General features: G+C 35.2%; 1 protein-coding gene across 1 annotated transcript in view; it reads right to left on the bottom strand.

Annotated features, from left to right (window-relative positions):
* Window positions 1-23,956, bottom strand: part of GBE1 (1,4-alpha-glucan branching enzyme 1) — a 304,227-nt gene that overhangs the window by 229,428 nt on the left and 50,843 nt on the right. The window contains exon 2 of the mRNA XM_059065713.2: window positions 702-871. Within this exon, the coding sequence (XP_058921696.1) occupies window positions 702-871 (170 nt within the window). The remainder of the gene's footprint in view (window positions 1-701; window positions 872-23,956) is intronic.

Raw genomic sequence — 23,956 nt, 5'->3', positions numbered from 1 at the left:
TTGTCACTATTACAGTAATTTATTTATACCTATAGAATAAAACTGAGCACACAGTATTTTAGTTATTTACATACAGGTTTCCTTCCACTAGACTGTAAGATGGAAGCCTGACTTCTAAAACCACTGTGCATTCCATAGAGTTAACTGCCTAGTGAAATTAATGGTGCAGATGACAAGGCTGAGAAGGTATTTCCCACATTGTGTTATAAAAAAGGAAAAGGAAAAAACAAAGAACTGACTAATGAAGCAGCTTACCCTCCAGATTAGCTGTCTACTTTTACTGTGGTCTCAAAAACAGATATTAGAGGATCCAAGTACTACGATGCCAAATAACCAGGAGCAAATGCTAGTGGAGATTGAACCTACACCAATATTTTTACCTAGATTGATTGCTATTAGTTTTTTCAGAGCTGGCTAACAAAGTTGAATAGATTTGGAGTACTCTAACACTATTTTTCTCATAAACTCTGTTATTTCTGGTAATGATTTTAAGAACATAAAGTTTTAAAGAAACACATGTATCTTATTACAGCAGAAACACCTTTACCACATGAAGGTAAAGACTGAAGAAATTCTATGGAAAAGTAGAATATTTGCAATCAATAATATTCATAAAAGTTAAATATATGAAATATAACATCTATGTTTTAAGTAAATAAATAAAATATTACAACTGAGTTTAATCATTCTAAAATACTTACTGAAGTCTCCAGTAAGAAAAACTCCTTCAGCTCCTGGAGCCCATTCTTTGCAGTATAAACCACCATCAGCACATCTGTGGACGCCAAATGATTCATAACCTCTGGAAAACTTATCAATACCACCTTCGTTCTCTCCAATGTTGTTCAAAGTCTGGCTAAACAGCTTATACCTTTGAAAAAGTGCAAAAGAAAAGAAATTGAAAAATTAAATCATCTTCCAGAAAAGCTACTGTAATTAAGAAGTTGCTTTACTCTCATTCAGAAAAAGGAAAAAAAAAGACATCATTAAAGAGGAATGATGTGAATAATTTCATTTATTGGAAGAAGTTACCTGGTAGGATAAAATCATTCTTATCTCAAATAAACTGAACTAATCCAACTAACATTTTTTTTTGTAATTTCAAGCATTTTGGTATAAGATAGAAAATATGATGGTTATGTTATTCCATGAATATTTTAATATCAGCACTATAGCAACTTCTAGGTCAAGACAGTATAATGAAGGAGCATTCCTACATCTCTCCTCAAACTCCTAAAAAAAAAAAAAAAATGAAGGAAAAATAGCTAAAAACCAGTAAGAAAAATAAAATTACTCTATAGCAGGTTTGGCACACTTTTCCTGTTAAGGGGCAGATAGTAAATATTTTAGGCTTTGCCAGCCATATGGTCTCTATCACAACTACTCAACTATATCTCTGAAGCATGAAATCGGCCACAGACAATATGCAAATGGATGGATGTAGCTGTGTTTCAATACACTTTATTTACAAAAACAGATGGTGGGGCCAAATTTGGCCTCTGAGCTATAGTTTGCCTAGCCATGCCCTATAAGCATGGAAAGAACATACATCACATCAAACTACAGAAGCTAGCAGCCACAAGAAGAAACCAAAGATTAATTTCCGAGCAGGACTAAGAATAACACATGACTGCTCCTGAATCTCTCCCAGATTCCCAGAGTCCATACTCAGGGCTGGTACACAAAAACATACCCCAAGTCTGGGGAGAAGCAGAGTCGGACAAAACTTGTAAAACTAGAGAAATGAAGCATGTGGCAGGTGCTCTATGTCAGAAGTGAAAGTTCCAGAACTATGCAATGAATTGAGCAATGTCCATAAACTTCCCTGCATAGCCCATACCCTGAGGGGTAATCAATAAAAGTCCCAGAAAGATGGCATGAATCCAAGTAGGGAATATACAGGGAATATACAAAGTGTAAGAAGCTAACTAATGAATAACACCTCAACTGAGCTGAATGGAAAAAGAATCTTTCCACAAATGTTTCATGCTGTACTTCAACTTAAATAAAAATGAATTGAATTAAAATAAGAGCTGAGAGATTACATGACAGAACAACAGAATGAGAAGTAAAATGAAACTGCAGACCCAAAGAAATAAACAGAGTATCAAAATGTAGCATTAGAAAATAATAATTAAATTAGAATTGGCAAGGAACAAAGTGTACATATAACTAAGGGGGGAAAGCGGGGCATGGGGGGGAAGGGATGAGTTGGGAGATTGGGATCGACATATATACACTAATATGTATAAAATAGATAACTAATAAGAACCTGCTGTATAAATGAAATAATAAAATAAAATTCAAAAAAATAATTTAAAAATCCTTATTTTTAAAGATAAAAAAAAAATACTATACAATGGACATCCCCAATAATTGAGTATGAGAGTTACTGTTTCTCTACACTCTTGGCAATGTTAGTCTTATTAATCCATCTGATATTTTTTAACTCTCTGGTTGGTAAAAATATCTTACTGTGTTTTAATGCTTGCATTTTCCTAAATTATTATTAAGGTTGAAGGGCTTTTCTTAAATTTATTGCTATTTGTGCTTCTTTTTCAGTGAGTTGAGTGTTGGCTAGTATTTACTAATGGTATAACTCTGGACAAATTCCTGAATTTCTCTGTGTCTCATTTTCTTGCCTACAAAATGGAGATGCTAAGCGTATTTGATCAAAAGGGTTATTATGCAAATTAGCTGAGTTTGTACATGTAAAGTCCTTAGGCTATTGCCTGGCAAATAATATTCTCTCAATCAATATTAGCTATATCTTTGTCCTTTTTTTTCCATTTTAGGTTGCTTTATTTTTTGATTTGCAAAAGCTCTTTATATATTATAGAAAGTCATCTGTTTTCTGAAACACACTTATTGCAAATATTTTCTTCCAGTTGGTTTCCTTCTAGCTTTACTTATGATAGGTTTCATCTTAAAGAATTTAAAAATTCTTTCTAATCTATCCATCTTTAAGGAGTTTTATATAGAATATATATAGCATTATATTTTGCTTAAAAGGTATTCCTAATCATAAGATTAAAATAATTCTCCCATATTTTCTTCCACTACATTTATATTTTTTGGTGTTTAGTGCTTAAATTGCCTTGGAATTTATTTTTGTATATGGAATGATGTAGGAATTTGAGTTTTCTTCCAAAGTGCGAGAATAATTTTCCCAGTGCTCTTTATTTCATATATTCTTCCCTTTCTCCATTGATTAAGATGCCCGATTGACTTTATGTATTAAATTCACATATATAGAAGGCATTTTTATTTATTACTCTTTCTTTGTTCTTTTCTGTACCTGGAGGAAGAATACCACACAATTTTAATTAACATAACTACATATAATAGTATATTTAATATTTGGTCATACAAGTTCACATTTTAATTTTTCTGTACCTTTTCTTGGATATTTTAAAAATTTTTTTCCTTTATATGAACTTTACAATCATTATGTCAAGTTTATTCAGATTATTTTACTATATAGATTAATTTGGAGAGAACTGCTACATACAAAATATTGAGTCCTTTAGCACATTTATTATTAGGTTAATTTTAGCATTTGGCTGTTATCATGATAAGTTGCTCCTTGTCTACTACATTTTCTAAGTGGCTATTGTTGACAAATAAAGATTCGAGTGGTTCATTATAAAAAAGAATTATTAGGTAAGTGAACTGGAAATTGATATAATTAGAGAAAAAAGACAAAGAAATCAAAAATATTAAAGAAAAGAGATATGCAAAACTAACAAAAATTATCAAAATAAGGATAGCTGGTGACTCTGAAGAACAAAACTAAATAAAATGAATATAAAAGACATAAAACTGGACAGTTTTCCTATAGAATTAAATCTGCATTTTAAAAAGAACACCTTTTGAGAAAAGTTTGGAAAACAAACGCACAAACACACACGCACAAAATCTCCCAGTTTAAGCTACTGAAATTCAAAGGAGAAAGAAATAATTCTGTGGACAACTGGTACACAAAAATAAGGGGAGGGGGGCATATTTTTTTGCAAAGGAGCATTACATTAAAGACCAAAACATAACAAAGCCAAGCCCACACAATTCTGAGAGGGAAAAGTAGTAATCTAAGGATATTATATGAGGCACATGCCTACTCGAGCTTAAGGAATTCTTTAAATATTGCCAAATTAAAAAATAATTTTAAGTCTATGACATTAATGAACCATTGTTGAAGGAAAAAAAGCACTTCCCATAAAAATTAGTCAATTAAAAGACTAAAAACACACACACAGAGGAATGGACAGTCATTGCAGCAGTGTGGTTGAGCTCTAAGTCTTTAAATATAGAACCAAGGCTAAACAATTGTGCAATTATGTAAATGTGATAACAAGAAAAGAATCTCAATGGACAAGTGAAAACTTGACTTATAAAAGAACAAGAGGTAAGAGAAAGGGAGATGGAATAAAGCATGAGTGGTCAGACCCCTATTTTTTTTTTTATAACAGAGTCACTCAACACTGACTAAAATTTAAGATTGTCAACATTATACTCTTTAACCTCTTCATTAATCTTAGATGGCCACTTTAAAGAAAGTCGTAATGTGAATTTCAGCCACTTCTTTCATTTTATTTCAGTCTATTTGTTTAAAATTAAATTTAAAACACATCTATTGAGTAGCAATTCTCATATCAGACAAAATAGACTTTAAAATAAAAACTATTACAAGAGACAAAGAAGGACACTACATAATGATCAAAGGATCGATCCATGAAAAAGATATAACAATTGTAAATATTTATGCACCCAACATAGGAGCACCTCAATACATAAGGCAAATACTAACAGCCATAAAAGGGGAAATTGACAGTAACACAATCATAGTAGGGGACTTTAACACCCCACTGTCACCAATGGACAGATCATCCAAAATGAAAATAAATAAGGAAACACAAGTTTTAAATGATACATTAAACAAGATGGACTTAATTGATATTTATAGGACATTCCATCCAAAAACAACAGAATACACATTTTTCTCAAGTGCTCATGGAACATTCTCCAAAATAGATCATATCTTGGGTCACAAATCTAGCCTTGGCAAATTTAAGAAAACTGAAATCGTATCAAGTATCTTTTCCGACCACAACGCTATGAGACTAGATATCAATTACAGGAAAAGAGCTGTAAAAAATACAAACACATAGAGGCTAAAAAATACACTACTTAATAACGAAGTGATCACTGAAGAAATCAAAGAGGAAATCAAAAAGTACTTAGAAACAAATGACAATGGAGACACGACGACCCAAAACCTATAGGATACAGCAAAAGCAGTTCTAAGAGGGAAGTTTATAGCAATACAATCATACCTTAAGAAACAGGAAACATCTCGAATAAACAACCTAATTTTGCACCTAAAGCAATTAGAGAAGGAAGAACAAAAAAACCCCAAATTTAGCAAAAGGAAAGAAATCATAAAGATCAGATCAGAAATAAATGAAAAAGAAATGAAGGAAACAATAGCAAAGATCAATAAAAGTAAAAGCTGGTTCTTTGAGAAGATAAATAAAATTGATAAGCCATTAGCCAGACTTATCAAGAAAAAAAGGGAAAAGACTCAAATCAATAGAATTAGAAATGAAAAAGGAGATGTAACAACTGACTCTGCAGAAATACAAAAGATTATTAGAGATTACTACAAGCAACTCTATGCCAATAAAATGGACAACCTGGAAGAAATGGACAAAATCTTAGAAATGCACAATCTGCCGATATTGAACCAGGAAGAAATACAAAATATGAACAGACCAATCACAAGCACTGAAATTGAAACTGTGATTAAAAATCTTGCAATAAACAAAAGCCCAGGACCAGATGGCTTCACAGGTGAATTCTATCAAACATTTAGAGAAGAGCTAACATCTATCCTTCTCAAAGTCTTCCAAAAGATAGCAGAGGGAGGAACACTCCCAAACTCATTCTATGAGGCCACCATCACCCTGATACCAAAACCAGACAAAGACGTCACAAAGAAAGAAAACTACAGGCCAATATCACTGATGAACATAGATGCAAAAATCCTCAACAAAATACTAGCAAACAGAATCCAACAGCACATTAAAAGGATCATACACCATGATCAGGTGGGGTTTATTCCAGGAATGCAAGGATTCTTCAATATACGCAAATCAATCAACGTGATACACCATATCAACAAACTGAAGGAGAAAAACCATATGATCATCTCAATAGATGCAGAGAAAGCTTTTGACAAAATTCAACACCAATTTATGATAAAAACCCTGCAGAAAGTAGGCATACAGGGAACTTTCCTCAACATAATAAAGGCCATATACGACAAACCCACAGCCAACATTGTTCTCAACGGCGAAAACTGAAAGCATTTTCACTAAGATCATGAACGAGACAAGGTTGCCCACTCTCACCACTCTTATTCAACCTAGTTTTGGAAGTTCTAGCCACAGCAATCAGAGAAAAAAAAAGAAATAAAAGGAATCCAAATAGGAAAAGAAGAAGTAAAGCTGTCACTGTTTGCAGATGATGTGATACTATACATAGAGAATACTAAGGATGCTACCAGAAAACTACTAGAACTTATCAATGAATTTGGTAAAGCAGCAGGATACAAAATTAATGCACAGAAATCTCTGGCATTCTTATACACTAATGATGAAAAATCTGGGAGTGAAATAAAGAAAACACTCCCATTTACCATTGCAACAAAAAGAATAAAATATCTGGGAATAAACCTACCTAAGGAGACAAAAGACTTGTATGTAGAAAACTATAAGACACTGATAAAAGAAATTAAAGATGATACAAACAGGTGGAGAAATATACTATGTTCTTGGATTGGAAGAATCAACATTGTAAAAATGACTCTATTACCCAAAGCAATCTACTGATTCAATGCAATCCCTATCAAATTACCACTGGCATTTTTTACAGAACTAGAACAAAAAATTTCACAATGTGTATGGAAACACAAAAGACCCCGAATAGCCAAAGCAATCTTGAGAACGAAAAATGGAGCTGAAGGAATCAGGCTCCCTGACTTCAGACTATACTACAAGGCCACAGTAATCAAGACAGTATGGTACTGGCACAAAAACAGAAATATAGATCAGTGGAACAGGATAGAAAGCCCAGAGATAAGCCCCCACACATATGGTCACCTTATCTTTGATAAAGGAGGGAAGGATATACAGTGGAGAAAAGACAGCCTCTTCAATAAGTGGTGCTGGGAAAACTGGACAGCTACCTGTAAAAGTATGAAATTAGAACACTCCCTAACACCATACACAAAAATAAACTCAAAATGGGTTAAAGACCAAAATGTAAGGCCAGACACTATCAAACTCTTAGAGGAAAACATAGGCAGAACACTCTATGACATAAATCACAGCAAGATCCTTTTTGACCCATCTCCTAGAGAAATGGAAATAAAAACAAAAATAAACAAATGGGATCTAATGAAACTTAAAGGCTTTTGCACAGCAAAGGATACCATAAACAAGGCCAAAAGACAACCCTCAGAATGGGAGAAAATATTTGCAAATGAAGCAATTGACAAAGGATTAATATCCAAAATTTATAAGCAACTCATGCAGCTCAATAACAAAAACAGAAACAACCCAATCCAAAAATGGGCAGAAGAACTAAATAGACATTTCCCCAAAGAAGATATACAGATTGCCAACAAACACATGAAAGAATGCTCAACATCATTAATCATTAGAGAAATGCAAATCATAACTACAATGAGATATCATCTCACACCATTCAGAATGGCCATCATCAAAAACTCTAGAAACAATAAATGCTGGAGAGGGTGTGGAGAAAAGGGAACACTCTTGCACTGCTGGTGGGAATGTAAATTTATACAGCCACTATGGAGAACAGTATGGAGGCTCCTTAAAAAACTACAAAAAGAACTACCATATGACCCCACAATCCCACTACTAGGCATATACCTTGAGAAAACCAATTCAAAAAGAGTCATGTACCAAAATGTTTATTGCAGCTCTATTTACAATAGCCAGGAGATGGAAGCAACCTAAGTGTCCATCAACAGATGAATGGATAAAGGAGATGTGGCACTTATATACAATGGAATATTACTCAGCCATAAAAAGAAATGAATTTGAGTTATTTGTAGTGAGGTGGGTGGACCTAGAGACTATCATACAGAGCAAAGTAAGTCAGAAAGAGAAAAACAAATACCGTATGCTAACACATATATATGGAATCTAAGAAAAAAATATATCATGAAGAGATTAGTGGTAGGATGGGAATAAAACACAGACCTACTAGAGCATGGACTTGAGGATATGGGGAGGGGGAAGGGTAAGCTGTGACGATGTGAGAGAGTGGCAGGGACATATACACACTACCAAATGTAAATTAGATAGCTAGTGGGAAGCTGCCACATGGCACAGGGAGTTCACCTCTGTGCTTTGTGACCACCTAGAGGGGTGGGATAGGGAGGGTGGGAGGGAGGGTGACGCAAGAGGGAAGAGATATCTGAACATATGTATATGTATAACTGATTCACTTTGTTGTAAAGGAGAACCTAACACACTATTGTAAAACAGTTATACTCAAATAAAGATGTTAAAAAAAATTAAATTAAATTAAAAAATAAATAAAACACATCTATTTTCCTCATGTTTTATTATATTGTTTCTATCAAGCTATTTCTCTATCCTTCTACCTATATATAAGCATATAAAAAATATCAAGAATGATGTTCCCTTAATATCAGTGATGATTTTTTTGGTGGAGTTTCTATTTACTTTCTCCCTTGCATTGTTCTAATTATTTATAACAAAGAAACACCATTTAAACAAAATAAATGTTTTTTTCTGAAACCATAAAATTTTAAGATCATTAAAATATCTACATAATCCTATAAAATATTCCATAAGAATTTTAATGTGCATGTAAAACTATATTTATAAAATTTGGGGAATTCAAATAGTTTGAAATAGATCAGTGGGACAAAACTGAGTTCGTGAAATAGACTTGAACATATGAAGAAATTAAATACATCATAAAAGGACATTTCAAATAAGTAAGAAAAGAATGGCTTACCTATTAAAATATTGGAATCTAAGTTTAAAAATTGGACCTCTAAAACCAAAATAACTTTGAAAGATCAAAGTTATAAATATTTAATTTAAAAAAAAACCCATAGTTCACAGAAAAAGAAGTACAAATGGCCAGTAAACACATTGAAAAGATGCTCAAATTCATAGATAATTGAAGAAGTGCAAACCTAAATTTCAAAATTCCATTTTCCACCTAAAAGACCAGTAAACATGTGATAGTCTGTGCAGACAGAATGCAGGTCCAGGAAAAAGACATTCCCAAATACTCTTTAATGAAATATAAATTAGATGACTATTTGGCATCAGCTATGAAAATTTCAAAATTACACTCTTCAACTAAGTGATTCCATTTCTAGAAATTTATCCTTAGGATATATCACACAAAGAAGCAAAGACATGTGTACAATGATAATCACTATGGATTATTTAAAATACCAAACCATGGAAAATACCTACCTGTTCCAACAAGGGAGGCTGGTTGAATTAACTGTGGAACATGCAAACAACAAATTACATGAGATCCATTATGAAGAATGAGGTAGAACGAAATGTGGTGATATGGAAAAATGTCCCAAGAGAGATGGCTTAAGGAAAGAAGCTGCAAAGCAGTTTTCCACAAACCATCTATTTGTATAAAGAATATTCATATAGGTACAGATGGCATGTAGATGGTATTTCCACAGGGTCCCTTCCTCTGCACCAGCGGTTGAATTCCAATGGGCTGAGGTGAACAGCAGCCTTAAGCCTCCCTAGCCTCACCACACTGCACATTTGCTTCAAAGACAAGAAGAGGTACAGCACAGAATCTGATAGGTGTAGTGCAATGCCTACGGGAGTGGTAGGTGTGAGTCGAATATTTCATATATGACCCCCTTTTGTATTGCATGTATATACCCAACACACACAAATACACATGCCCACCTGTGAGCACACATGCCCATGGTTTCATAAAAATTCAGATTACATTCAATCTATTATTTGAAACAAATTAACTTTTAATGAAATGATACAACCCCAATCTCACTGGCAGTCTTTACTCTAGTCTTTACACAAACTGAACCACCAACAGAAGCCAGGAAGGTATCATAAATATGAGGAGCTGCTCCCACATGAGGAACACAAAAGGGCGAGCCTGATGATAAAAGAATGACCAATGAGGTTAGCCTTCGAGTATGGAAAACAACGCAGAAAAGAACTCTCAGTGAGATGGAGAGCACAAAGCCCAGCGAAAAGTGACAGTGTCTATTTAAAAGCTATAGCCTATTATTACCAAGCATTTGCCAAATCAAGTAAGAATGAAAAAATTCCAGATTTTCCTATGAACTCTCCCTAATTTAACATTGGCAACTGTTTCAAAAATACTTCAAATACTGATCTAAACCAAAAAAGAAAAAAGGCAAAAAAAACCCTCAATCTACAGATCTAATGAAAGACTAGTATTGTAAACTCTCTCGTACTCTCCAACTTCTATGAGAAAATGACTGTTACCTCTTATAGATATTATTCAGCTATAACTCTTGGTGTATGGAAACTCTAATCCATATTAGACAACATAAGTAACAACATTCAATAAAATGATCAAACAGTAAGGAACAGTCAACAAAATAAATCTGGACTTAGGGTTAAAAATATATATACACATACATTATCATAATATAAGAAAAACTACTGATTCTTTTCTAAAAAGATATCAACTTTGGGAGGCCAAATAAATGTGGCAATAATTGTACTGTCAATGTGGTTATAATATCTTTAAAACACAATTTTAGATTTATTTAAAGTTTAAGTTTAAAAAATAATCATTCTTAACACGTTTCATAAGACATGTACAATTGTCCCATTTACTAAAAATTGAACAGAAACAGGATTATAGTATGATATAATTCTAACTAAATATCTTGACTTCCCCAAGGTCAGCCCTGTAGCTTCTGATACAGAAATACACATTCCACTTTGAAATCACTGTGGTTCAAAAAAGAAAATGCCTGAGGATATAGCAAACTCATCGTTCCTTTGCCCTCTCCTACTGCAGTCATCTCTCTCAATATTTTGCTATGAATTTACAGAATATTTAAAAACTGGGTCAAATTCTTGGTAACCAGAACATAAAACGAAGTTAGTATTGCAACTAGCGTTTTGTACAGATATAAAAATATTATCACATTTGATTGATGTTTTTAATCCTCTTTTTACAAAGAAAGAAATAGAGGCACAGATAAATATGTAAGTTGCCCAAGTCAAGAAGGTAAAAAGCAGTAGAGATGTAGTATTATTCATCACAAAAGGTATACTTTAAGGAAATCAAGAGACAAAAGTCTCAAATTAAAAGTCACATCTTCCTTTTAAAGAAAGCCCTGTAAGTTTTATTCATAAGGCTATTAATCTTATAATTAAGAGAAACAGCTAAGGCTCTAGAAATAAACAGTTTACGTTCAAATCTTAACTCTGTTACATACTATATGTGACCTTGAACAAATCACTTAACCTCCTTTTTCCTTAATTTCTTCCCCTGTTAAGTGGGGGAAATCTCATAGTTTATAAGGAATCAATGACGTCATACTAGGAGTCATCCCCACAGTAGTTGGCAAGTGCTCAATAACTGTAAGCTAAAACTTTTCACCATCTCAGTAGAAGGCAATGCTGTAATATACTTTTTAATTTACAACTTTTTAACTTATAATATTTGTTTAGATTTTAATGTGCACATTAATTATTAGCAAACATCAAGGACTGTTTCTCCTTAAATTCCAAAAGTGTTTGAGAACACATTTTTCCCTGCTATGAAAAATTACAAATATAGGCATACTAACACATAACACATACCAGGTACTCCAGATTAACTTGAATGGATGGATTATAAAAAGTGTTGAAGAAAATTAAGTAAACTGGATTGACTAGGGGAAAAAATAGTTACTTTAGGGAAGCAGGAAATGATTAGTTTGGAAAAAAAAAATGAAACAGGCTACATACAGTCTTTGCTCTCCTGTAAGACAGTTCATCCTAGATCCCAACCGAAACTCTAATTTCAGGCAAGGTTGTGAACACAGGAGATATGTCAGGGGAGATGGATCATACCTTATCTGGAAATATCTAGGATGCAGAATTCTTTCTCAAGTGCTTCTGAGTGGGCCTGAAACACAGGAACCTATGAAGGAAATTCCTTCCTTGCTAGCTTAATTCTTAAGATTCTATATTGTCATCTGCTTCCTAGAGGAGACTTGGAATAGAGGCAAGCAAAAGCACAGGAGTAAAAGCTCAACAGGAATTTTTAATAACTAAAAAGGGGGAAAATAAAGGAGAGGGGAATGGATTTTTTTTGAAACAAAAAATTGCTTTTTAAATCGGTCTTTAAAAAGACCTCAAGGTGACTGGCAGAAACTTTCTTCTTGAAGCACAAAATATGTGTAATATACAAACTTATCTATATATTAAACTTGTTAAGTGAAGAGTAGGCATTTGAGACTTTAAAGTGAATAGTTTATGTCCCTCAATCACGGATAAGTATTCAACAACAACAACAACAAAAACCCACAACATATTTATTACAGGATAAAAATATTTATTGTGTGCCAATAATTCAAGGTCCTTCCCTCAATAAGTTCATCAGTCTAATAGAAGACTGTTCAACTCAGGACAGGATAGGGCTGAGATAAGCAAATGTTAACAGAAGAATAAGCAAGACAACAGAAAGAACTGATGGGAGAAGAGAAGATTAGAAAAGGCTTTAAAAAGTGGCTGGCATTTGTGCTATATCTTGAAGGATGAGTAGTAAGTATATTCTGACAGTTGGAGACAAACAGAGAAGAGCATTAAATGTGTAAAATTTAAGGTGGTTCTTGTGGGCTACATATTAGCTATACATAGCTGGACAGGAGGATGGCTAGAAATGTAGTGGCAAATCAAGATGGAAAAGATGGTTTTCAGCTAGATAATAAAAAATGAAAACCTTTAAGACTTTAAAGAGGAGATAACTGATAACAATCAGAGAGTTTTTAAAGGGAGCAGTTTGAAGGATCAATTTTAGCAGGCAGAGTATAGATATTACTGAAGGCTTTATTAAATAGACTGAACACTAAAATACAGGGGTTTGTGGACTCTTGTTATACAGGATTGATCAGTGAAAATAATTTAAAAATTGACATTATAGTATACATGGTTTCTTAGTTTTGAATGTCGTTCCTTATATTTAAAAGTTTAAATGTACTAGTCGACAAATAAATGTATAAATTTTCAAAATTTCATTTAAAATTTTAGTGACATTTCCAATCTGTATTCAATTTAACATACACTCTAAACTTCATCTATCAGGGAAACAGTAAAATTGGGGCCATTTAAGTAAAAGTGACAAGCAAGGAGTGGTAAAATCCATCCATTTATTCCACAAATATTACTAAGCATCTACTATATGTCCAGTGCTATGCTAGTCACTGAGAACAGAGAAGAAAGAGTCCATGCCTTGAAGACATTCTTTGTTATGTGTGGGAGATAGAAGAGCAAACAACAGAGTGAGAAAGCACCATATAAGGCGTTGATAAAGGCTTATAACCAGAAAATAGAAGTAGCTAGAATGTAAATTCCCCAAAGACAGGGAAAATTATGTTTAGCACATTCATATACCCAAGCACCTTAAATACTGGCACATATTAAGTACTTAACAAATAAATATTTAGTGAGCACCTATTACTTGCCAGACAGTGGTGAGGCAAGGGTGACAGGATGGTTAGAATTAGGTTTAAAATTAAGATTATTACATCTGAATTTGAATTCCAATCCTACCTCTTACCAGCTGTAACTAAGACTCAATTTCCCTATCTAAGAATAAAAGAATACATTTCATAAGATAATCAAATGAGATAATATACCTAAAATGCTTAGCATAACACCTTTTGCATGAAATGAATAAGCACACTATTAGGACAATAAATCTATTCAATATGATTGTTGGATTTGAGGACAACATAGAAAATCAATAGCCTCTTCAAATATAAGAAAGATACAATCTGCCCTAAATGTAGGAGACTCACATATTCACTTAGTCCCACCATGGTCCTGGCTTTGTACCCTCGTTTGACCGGCCCTATGAAGGCTGTGACTTGCAAGCAGCTCCTGAAAGAAGCCAGATACTACAACATTGATGTGTGGAGAAATAGAGGTTAAACTGTTTTTTTTTTTTTTTTTTTTTGCGGTGCACAGGCCTCTCACTGTTACGGCCTCTCCCGCTGCGGAGCACAGGCTCTGGACACGCAGGCTCAGCAGCCATGGCTCAAGGGCCCAGCCGCTCCGCGATATGTGGTATCTACCCGGACCAGGGCACGAACCCGTCCTTGTCCCCTGCATCGGCAGGCGGACTCTCAACCACTGTGCCACCAGGGAAGCCCAAGGTTAAACGTTTTAAGGAATAAACTTTGACCAATAAGAGATAGAAAACGGGAAGCAGTCTACAGATAAATCCCTCACTCTTGCTCCTGTAGGTCCTGTGTGACTAAACAACCAGCTTTATAAGGAAATGCATTATCTCACGTAAGACACTGATTCATTGACTTGAATGTTATAAAAAGTTCAAACGTATGGATCTACAAAAGTGAAAAGGAAACCAGGGGATGTGATGAACCAATGAAGACACCAACTGCTGCCAAAATGAATGGAAGACAATTCACTCCCATCATCTCATTTCTACTTAAACTGATAATAACATGCATGTCTGTGGTTTTTTTTTTTTTTTTTAATTTTTAAAGATTTATTTATTTTTGGCTGTGTTGGGTCTTCGTTTCCGCGCGAGGGCTTTCTCTAGTTGCGGAGAGCGGGAGCCACTCTTCATCGCAGTGCGCGGGTCTCTGACTGTCGCGGCCCGCCCCCCGTCGCAGAGCACAGGCTCCAGACGCGTAGGCTCAGCGGCCACGGCTCACGGGCTTAAGTTGCTCCGCGGCACGTGGGATCCTCCCGGACCGGGGCTCGAACCCGCGTCCCCCGCATCGGCAGGCGGACTCCCAACCGCCGCGCCACCAGGGAAGCCCGCATGTCTGTGGTTTTTAACTCAAGCAGTTTTTCTTACTATTATAACCCTTACCAATGCCTATGTTCATAAGATTCGGGACTAGATGTTAATGAAATGAGTTCTTTCACATATAGAGTTAATCTAAGACTAATTTGTATGGGCCATGTGCTATGTTCCAGGCATGATGACACACTATAGAAAGGACAGATTTTAAAAATAAAAGGTTAGGTTCTATTGCTAGGCCCATAAGCAAAGTAACCTTAGATTTTCCCCTTAATGATCTCAGAGTTTCAGCCTCCTCATTTATAAAACAGAAAGATAATACTGTTGATGTCAGGACTATTGTGCTTATATATAACTAGCCCACCAAAATTAAATTATGTCATATCTCATCTTTCCTTTTTTTAAACAAGCAATTAAGATATTTCTAAGTAGAAAAAAAAAAAACCTTGAAAAAATTGGAATAGTTATATCATGTTAATTATAATACAATAATAAAATCTAAATGTTAATTCAATTACAAGCAAACATTAAGCATGTTACTAATTTTAACCTTTTTAAAAAATCTTTGTCATTTTGTACCATCTCTAAAACACAATCAAATGCACTATGGACAATCTGATAACTACTATCCTCAGAGCATATTTAAGAGCAAACAGTTGATTTCTTATTTTCTGATGTTTTAGAATAAAAGCTATTTAAATAACAATTTTGTTCTTACTTGGCCTAAAGTTAAATGTAATTTAGCTACTTTGTATTTCAAATTAGTTATATATATATAGAAATTATGATTATGTAGAAATCATTAAATCTTTCCTTTTTGGGAGGAGGAGAATGAGGTCAATTTAAAACTGTTAAAAAAGTTAACTTTAAAAGTGAGAGTGGCTACTATTTAAAATTGTGTCCTGGAAGTAAATAATGGCTGTTATTTATTAAATGTTCTTTCCTAATTCTGGTACTGGGCCATAAAGGTGAAGGGGTGGAGGGAGGTCACTGCTGAGATCCTTCCAAATCTAAATCCTACAAAACCCAAACCATGAAATGTTCTCATTCAATTAATGGAAAATTAGAAATACTTCACTTGATGGTATTACTTAGAAAGCCTTATACAACTCCTTATTTATTTTAATAATAAAGTAGTTATTTCTAGAGTTCAACATTTAGGATAATGGAAATGACATTTAATGACACAACATAAAGAACCTACTATATAGCCATTAATGTAAACATATTTTGACTTCTTAATATATTAATTAATTAGAATAAATTAACAAAATGTAGCTAGAAATTAATTTTAATCACTGTGTTTTATCTCTTGGCTGCAAACAAATTAATAATATATTACCCTTGCAGTTTACCAGGGTATGATTAATGGTCAATATTAAAATTTCTGGGGTCTTTTGGCAATGTGAAAACCTGACTGCCTAACTAGAAAAAGAAAGCCATCTGAATGTAATAAATCAGAATTACTGAAGGTAAGCCCTGTGAGATGGCCCATCTGGTCAGGCCTGGAAGTGTCAAGTACTGTCCCAAGCACTTTAAGCAGCCAGCCTCTTTATCAGCCTCTCTCTTTCCAGTCACGCTCCTGTTCACATCTTTGCTACATGCTCTGCTGATTATCTTGGAAAAGGGCAATGCTGTAACTGTTCAACTGACCTTTCAGTTTATTTTCTCTCGTGTAATATGAAACATGAGCTAACACAGTCTTAGTCTACTGATTTTTAGGAAGAAATCTAACTTAATGGTTTAACAGCTCTTAGCTCAAATAACACTCTGCTCTATGGTCAGCCTTCTCTTTGGGGAAAAATTACATGGCAAAGACCAGAGGTTTGGGCTAGAGGTCCTCCATGATGTAGACCACAATCTGCACAATAGCTATACTCCTGAGTTTGCATGGTTAACTAACCTGCTGAGAAGCAATTCCAATCTTTTAAATCACCAACAGAATCTTGTTCTTAATATGATTCATTGTATCAAAAGATTAAAAGCAATAATGGTCATGTCTTTTGTCTTTAATATGAATGTCACTGTTACTCAAACATTGTCAAAAATTCTATACTCTCCAAAGTTGAGAGGGAGGTGAAGGAGTCAAAATATACAACTTCTAGACCATCTTTAAGGTACTAGCTATGTGAACTTAAGGATGCTAACCACCCAAAGCTTTAGCTTCTTATTCTGTAAAATGAAGAAGCTAAATTGAAAGGTACCATTCAGGTCTAAGAACCTATAATCCATACTCTAGCCTTCTTTGATTCAAAGTTGGGTCCTAATTCTTCCAACCAAGAAAGGAAAAAATTGCACCCCAATACAAAGGTTATTTTGGATGTCTCCCACACACACACCAAAGAGTGTATATTTTACCATGCACAAGTAGCATAATTTTAAATACACCATTTTTCTTAAAATAAAATGAAGTCTATAAACCACTATGAAACATAAAATGCAAAGCAAATAAAACAAGAAAATTGTCAGTCATCTGAAAAAACTATAATGAATTATAAATATCACAAATCATAAATGATGACTAATACCTCATGGAATACTTACTATGCTACAGGCACTGTTACATATTAACTATTTAAGCCCTCACAGTAACCCAATGTGGAGGGTACTGTTATCATTCTCATGGTACAGAAGAAGAAACAGGAGGTTAAAAAATTTTGCCCAAGGCCACACAGCTATTAAGTGGGTGAAGCTGGAATACATATCCAAGACTTTCCTTCCAGAGTATTTTTACTTAAGCATTACTCATAATAGCACCCAATACATTTTGCAGGTTACAGTTTTTTGGTTGATTTGGACTTGTATACTAAATTTAAATTATTTATTACTTTGTATTTGTTAAATAATTTTCATATGATAAATTTTTGATGGAAAAAACCTTTTATTATAGGTTAGAGTGATACAAATGTTCAAAAATAAAGTCATCAGAAAACTCACTTGAAAACAATTAAAACTTGTCATATTTACACTAACTAAACAAATCCACAAAGCATTTTTTCCTACTTTATTTTGTAAAATCTAACAAAAGGCAGAGATCACATTGGTACTGATTCTAATTACCCAGAGAATTTTACTGGAGGGCAGGTGTACCTGTCACAATGAACCTGAAGTAACTGAGTTAAAGCAAAATATGCAAACAAGTACTATTTATACCTCTGATATACAGTTTCAAACTGGATGGTTATTATATCAATTATAAGATAAAAACTAATGGACACTAATTTTCTTTCTCTGAAAATCGCCAAAGATCAGAAACCTTATAATATGGTAATTGGCAAATCAACAAACCCAATCACACATTTGAATTTATTAAATATAGCCAGATAGCCATGAACTTTATCCTTGTGAATGTTTTTATATTAGAGACAGGATAAATCAATCAATTTTCACTTTGACAATGGCATGGGACACAGTATACTAATATATATCAAAGAATCCAAGGAGATATATATATTTCCAACAAAAAATTCACATCCTTTGGACTAAATAGCCATGAAATATCAAAGGTTTATCAAACACCCTGACAAGATTTTTGCCTTTACTGAGGGACATAAAGGTTTAAAAATTCTGTCAGCTAAAAAACCAAAAGATCAAAGAGCTTTCATAGTGACTCCTAACATATTGGCAAGGCCTCTTTTAAGTTATAAAAATCCAAGTTTCATATCTATATCCATCTATCTATCTATCTGTGTGTATACACACACACACACACACAAACACACACACAAATGTCTTTTGTACATCCATAGACCTAACACAGACCAGACATAATAGGTCTGAAAGCAAAGAACAGCTTGGCAAGTGGAATAGTCTGCTATATTGTCTGCATGTCTCAGTTTATTATTTTTCCGAATTACACATTTTATTCTTTTAAATATTTACCCAAATTGAGATTGAGATAAAGTATTTAAAATTTTACAGAGCAACAGTACTCTGTAGGTTTTGTAATGAAGTATGGATGTAAAACAACATTTTAAAATTTCACTTACGATATTATCTAGAGTCTCTGTGCCAAATTAAACTACTATACAAAGACCATAATGCTATAAGCAGATTTGAAAGAAAACCAAAAGCTAAATTCCATTCAAGTATAGCTAAATCTGTTAGCTAATAAGGCCACCCTGATGCTTCATTTAATAGCCTATTCAACATCAGTAAAATGAATACTTTAAATTCATCTAGAACTCATATTGCTTATGGGCCACAGTATTCTAGTTCAGTGCTCCCAAAATGTTCTGGCCAGATCACACAGTTGTACTGATAATTAAAGCCTATTCATAATCAAAATTACTGGGATTGAGAACCCAAATAGGTTCCTTATCACTCATAGACCACCCTTCCCTAAGGCTGGGTTCAAAAAGAGTTTTGGCCAAACTGTCCCAATGGTATATTCATACAGCATTATAAATTTCTTTGCTGACATGTTCTCCCACCAGATTATAGATGCCATAAAGCCCAGGATCATCTTTTGTTTAATTTTACATCCTCAACATCTATTACAGCATCCATTAAGGAATAGGGACTATTGGGGTCCTTCAAGATGCTGGACGTGGAGACGTGGAGATGTGGAGATCACTTTCCTCCCACAAATACATCAAAAGCACATCTACGTGTGGAACAACTCCTACAGAACACCTACTGAACATCGGCAGAAGATCTCAGACTTCCCAAAAGGCAAGAAACTCTCCACAAACCTGGGTAGGGCAAAAGAAAAAAGGAAAAACAGAGACAAAAGAATAGGGATGGAACCTGCACCTCAGGGAGGGAGCTGTGAAGGAGGAAAGGTTTCCACACACTAGAAGCCCCTTCATTTGTGGAGATGGGGGGGTGGGCAGGGGGGAACCTTCGGAGCCATGGAGGACAGCGCAGCCACAGGGGTGCGGAGGGCAAAGCAGAAAGATTCCCGCACAAAGGATCGGTGCCGACCAGCACTCACCAGCCCAAGAGGCTTATCTGCTCACCAGCCAGGGTGGAGGGGGGGCGCTGGGAGCTGAGGCTGGGGATTCAGTCGGTTCCCAGGGAGAGGACTGGGGTTGGCTGCATAAACACAGCCTGAAGGGGGCTAGGGTGCCACAGCTAGCTGGGAGGAGTCCAGGCAAAAGTCTGGAACAGCCTAAGGCAAGAGACCATTGTTTTGTGGTACGTGAGGAGAGGGGATTCAGAGCACCGCCTAAATGAGCTCCAGAGACGGGCATGAGCCGCGGCTATTAGTGCGGACACCAGAGAAGGGCATGAAACACTAAGTCTGCTATTGCAGCCACCAAGAAGCCTGTGTGCAAGCACAGGTCACTATCCACACCCCCCTCCAGGGATCCTGTGCAGCCCGCCATTGCCAGCGTCCTGTGATCCAGGGACAACTTCCCTGGGAGAACACACAGCATGGCTCAGGCTGTTGCAATGTCACGCCGGCCTCTGCCACCACAGGCTCGCTCTGCATTTCATAGTCCTCCCTCCCCCCAGCCTGAGTGAGCCAGAGCCCCCTAATCAGCTGCTCCTTTAGCCCTATCCTGTCTGAGTGAAGAACAGACGCCCTCAGGCGACCTACACGCAGAGGCGGGGCCAAATCCAAAGCTGAACCCCAGGAGCTGTGTGAACAAAGAAGAGAAAGGGAAATCTCTCCCAGAAGCCTCAGGAGCAGCGGATTAAATCTCCATAATCAACTTGAAGTACCCTGCATCTCTGGAATACCTGAATAGACACAAATCATCCCGAAATTGAGGCGGTGGATTTGGGAAGAACTGTACACTTGCGGTTTGCTTTCTGCATCTAATTTGTTTCTGATTTTATGTTTATCTAAGTTTAGTATTTAGAGCTTATTATCATTGGTAGATTTATTTGGTTGCACTCTTCCTTTTTTAATTTTTTTTACATATATGCTTTTTTTTTTCCTTTTTCTCTTATTGTGAGTATATATGTGATGCTTCTTTGTGTGATTTTGTCTGAATAGCTTCGCTTTTACCATTTGTCCCAGGGTTCTGACTGTTCATTTTTTCTTTTTTTTTTCAGTTGTTTTTTTTTTTTTTAGTATAGTTTTCAGCACTTGTTATCATTGGTGGATTTGTTTATAGGTTTAGTTTCTCTCTTTTTTCTTTCTCACTTTCTTTTTTTTATTACTAACTTATTTTTTTATTTTTAATACTTTTTTCTATTTTAATAAATTTATTTTATTTTTCCTTCCTTCCTTCCTTCCTTGCTTCCTTCCTCCCTTCCTTCCCTCCTTCCGTCCTTTCTTTTCTTTCTCCCTTTTCTTCTGAGCCATGTGGGTGACAGGGCCTTGGTGCTCTGGCTGGGTATCAGGTCTGAGACTCTGAGGTGGAAGGCTGAGTTCAGGACATTGGTCCACCAGACAACTCCCGGCCCCACGTAATATCAAACGGTGAATGGTCTCCCAGAGATCTCAATCTCAATGCTAAGACCCAGCACCACTCAATGACCAGCAAGCTTCATTACTAGACACCATATGCCAAACAACTAGCAAGACAGGAAGACAAACCCACCCAATAGCAGAGAGGATGCCTAAAATCATAAGTTCACAGACATCCCAAAACACAACACCGGACATGGTCCTGCCCACCAGAAAGACAAGATCCAGCCTCAGCCACCAGAAAACAGGCACCAGTCCCCTCCACCAGGAAGCCTACAAAACTCACTAAACCAAGCTTACCCACTGGGAGCAGACACAAAAACAATGGTAACTACAAACCTGCAGCCTGAGAAATGGAGATCCCAAACACAGTAAGCTAAGCAAAATGAGAAGACAGAGAAATATACAGCAGATAAAGGAGCCAGGTGAAAACCCACCAGACAAAACAAATGAAGAGGAAATAGGCAGTCTACCTGAAAAAGACTTCAGAGTAACGATAGTAAAGATGATCCAAAACCTTGGAAATAGAATGGAGAAAATACAAGAAACGTTTAACAAGGACCTAGAAGAATTAGAGAGCAAACAAACAATGATGAACAAAACAATAAATGAAATTTAAAATTCTCTAGAAGGAATCAATAGCAGAATAATGGAGTCAGAAGAACAGATAAGTGACCTGGAAAATAAGAGTGGAAATAACTACTGCAAAGCAGAATAAAGAAAAAAGAATGAAAAGAATTGAGCACAATATAAGAGACCTCTGGGACAACATTAAAAGCACTAAATTCAAATTATAGGGGTCCCAGAAGCAGAAGAGAGAAAAAAATAAAGGGAATGAGAAAATATTTACAGAGATTATAGTTGAAAACTTCCCGAATAGGGGAAAGGAAATAGTTAATCAAGTCCAGGAAGTACAGAGAATCCCACATAGGATAAATCCAAGGAGAAACATGCCAAGACACATATTCATCAAACTATCAAAAACTAAATACAAAGAAAAAATATTAAAACCAGCAAGGGAAAAGCAACAATTAACATACAAGGGAATCCCCATAAGGTTAACAGCTGATTTCTCAGCAGAAACTCTGCAAGCCAGAAGGGAGTGGCAGGACATATTTAAAGTGAGTGATGAAAAGGGAAAACCTACAACCAAGATTAATCTAGACAGCAAGGATCTCAACAGACTTGATGCAGAAATTAAAACCTTTACAGATAAGCAAAAGCTAAGAGAATTCAGCACGACCAAACCAGCTCTACAACAATTACTAAAGGAAATTCTCTAGGCAGGAAACACAAGAGAAGGAAAAGACCTAAAATAACAAACCCAAAACAATTAAGAAAATGGTAATAGGAACATACATATCGATAATTACCTTAAATGTGAATGGATTAAATGCTCCCACCAAAAGACAAAGACTGGATGAATGGATACAAAAACAAGACCAGTACGTATGCTGTCTGCAAGAGATCCATTTCAGACCTAGTGACACACACAGACTGAAAGTGAGGTGATGGAAAAAGATATTCCATGAAAATAGAAATCAAAAGAAAGCTGGAGTAGCAATTCTCATATCAGACAAAATAGACTTTAAAATAAAGACTATTATAAGAGACAAAGAAGGACACTACATAATGATCAAGGGATCAATCCAAGAAGAAGATAGAACAATTGTAAATATTTATGCACCCAACATAGGAGCACTTCAATACATAAGGCAAATGCTAACAGCCATAAAATGGGAAATCAACAGTAACACAATCATAGTAGGGGACTTTAACACCACACTTTCACCAATGCACAGATCATCCAAAACGAAAATAAATAAGGAAACACAAGCTTTAAATGATACATTAAACAAGATGGACTTAATTAATATCTATAAGACACTCCACCCAAAAACAACAGATTACACTTTCTTCTCAAGTGTTCATGGAAAATTGTCCAGGACAGATCATATCTTGGGTCACAAATCAAGCCTTAATAAATCTAGGAAATTGAAATTGTATCAAGTATGTTTTCTGACCACAACGCTATGAGACTAGATACAAATTACAGGAAAAAAACCTGTAAAAAATACAAACACATGGAGGCTAAACAATACACTAAACAATACACACTATTAAATAATGAAGAGATCACTGAAAGAAATCAAAGAGGAAATCAAGAAATACCTAGAAACAAATGACAATGAAAACACAACAACCCAAAACCTATGGGATGCAGCAAAAGCAGTTCTAAGAGGGAAGTTTATAAAATCCTACCTCAAGAAACAAGAAACATCTCAGATAAACAACCTAACTTCACAGCTAAATCAATAAGAGAAAGAAGAAGAAAAAACCCCACAGTTACCAGAAGAAAAGAAATAATAAAGATCAGATCAGAAATAAATGAAAAAGAAATGAAGGAAATGATAGCAAAGTTCAATAAAACTAAAACCTGGTTCTTTGAGAAGATAAAAAAGCTTGATAAACCATTAGCCAGACTCACCAAGAAAAAAA

The sequence above is a fragment of the Kogia breviceps genome, chromosome 5, assembly GCF_026419965.1.
Source record: "Kogia breviceps isolate mKogBre1 chromosome 5, mKogBre1 haplotype 1, whole genome shotgun sequence".
NCBI classification, from domain to species: domain Eukaryota; kingdom Metazoa; phylum Chordata; class Mammalia; order Artiodactyla; family Physeteridae; genus Kogia; species Kogia breviceps.
Note: the sequence above shows the minus strand (reverse complement) of the source record. Positions and strands in the feature narration are given on the sequence as shown.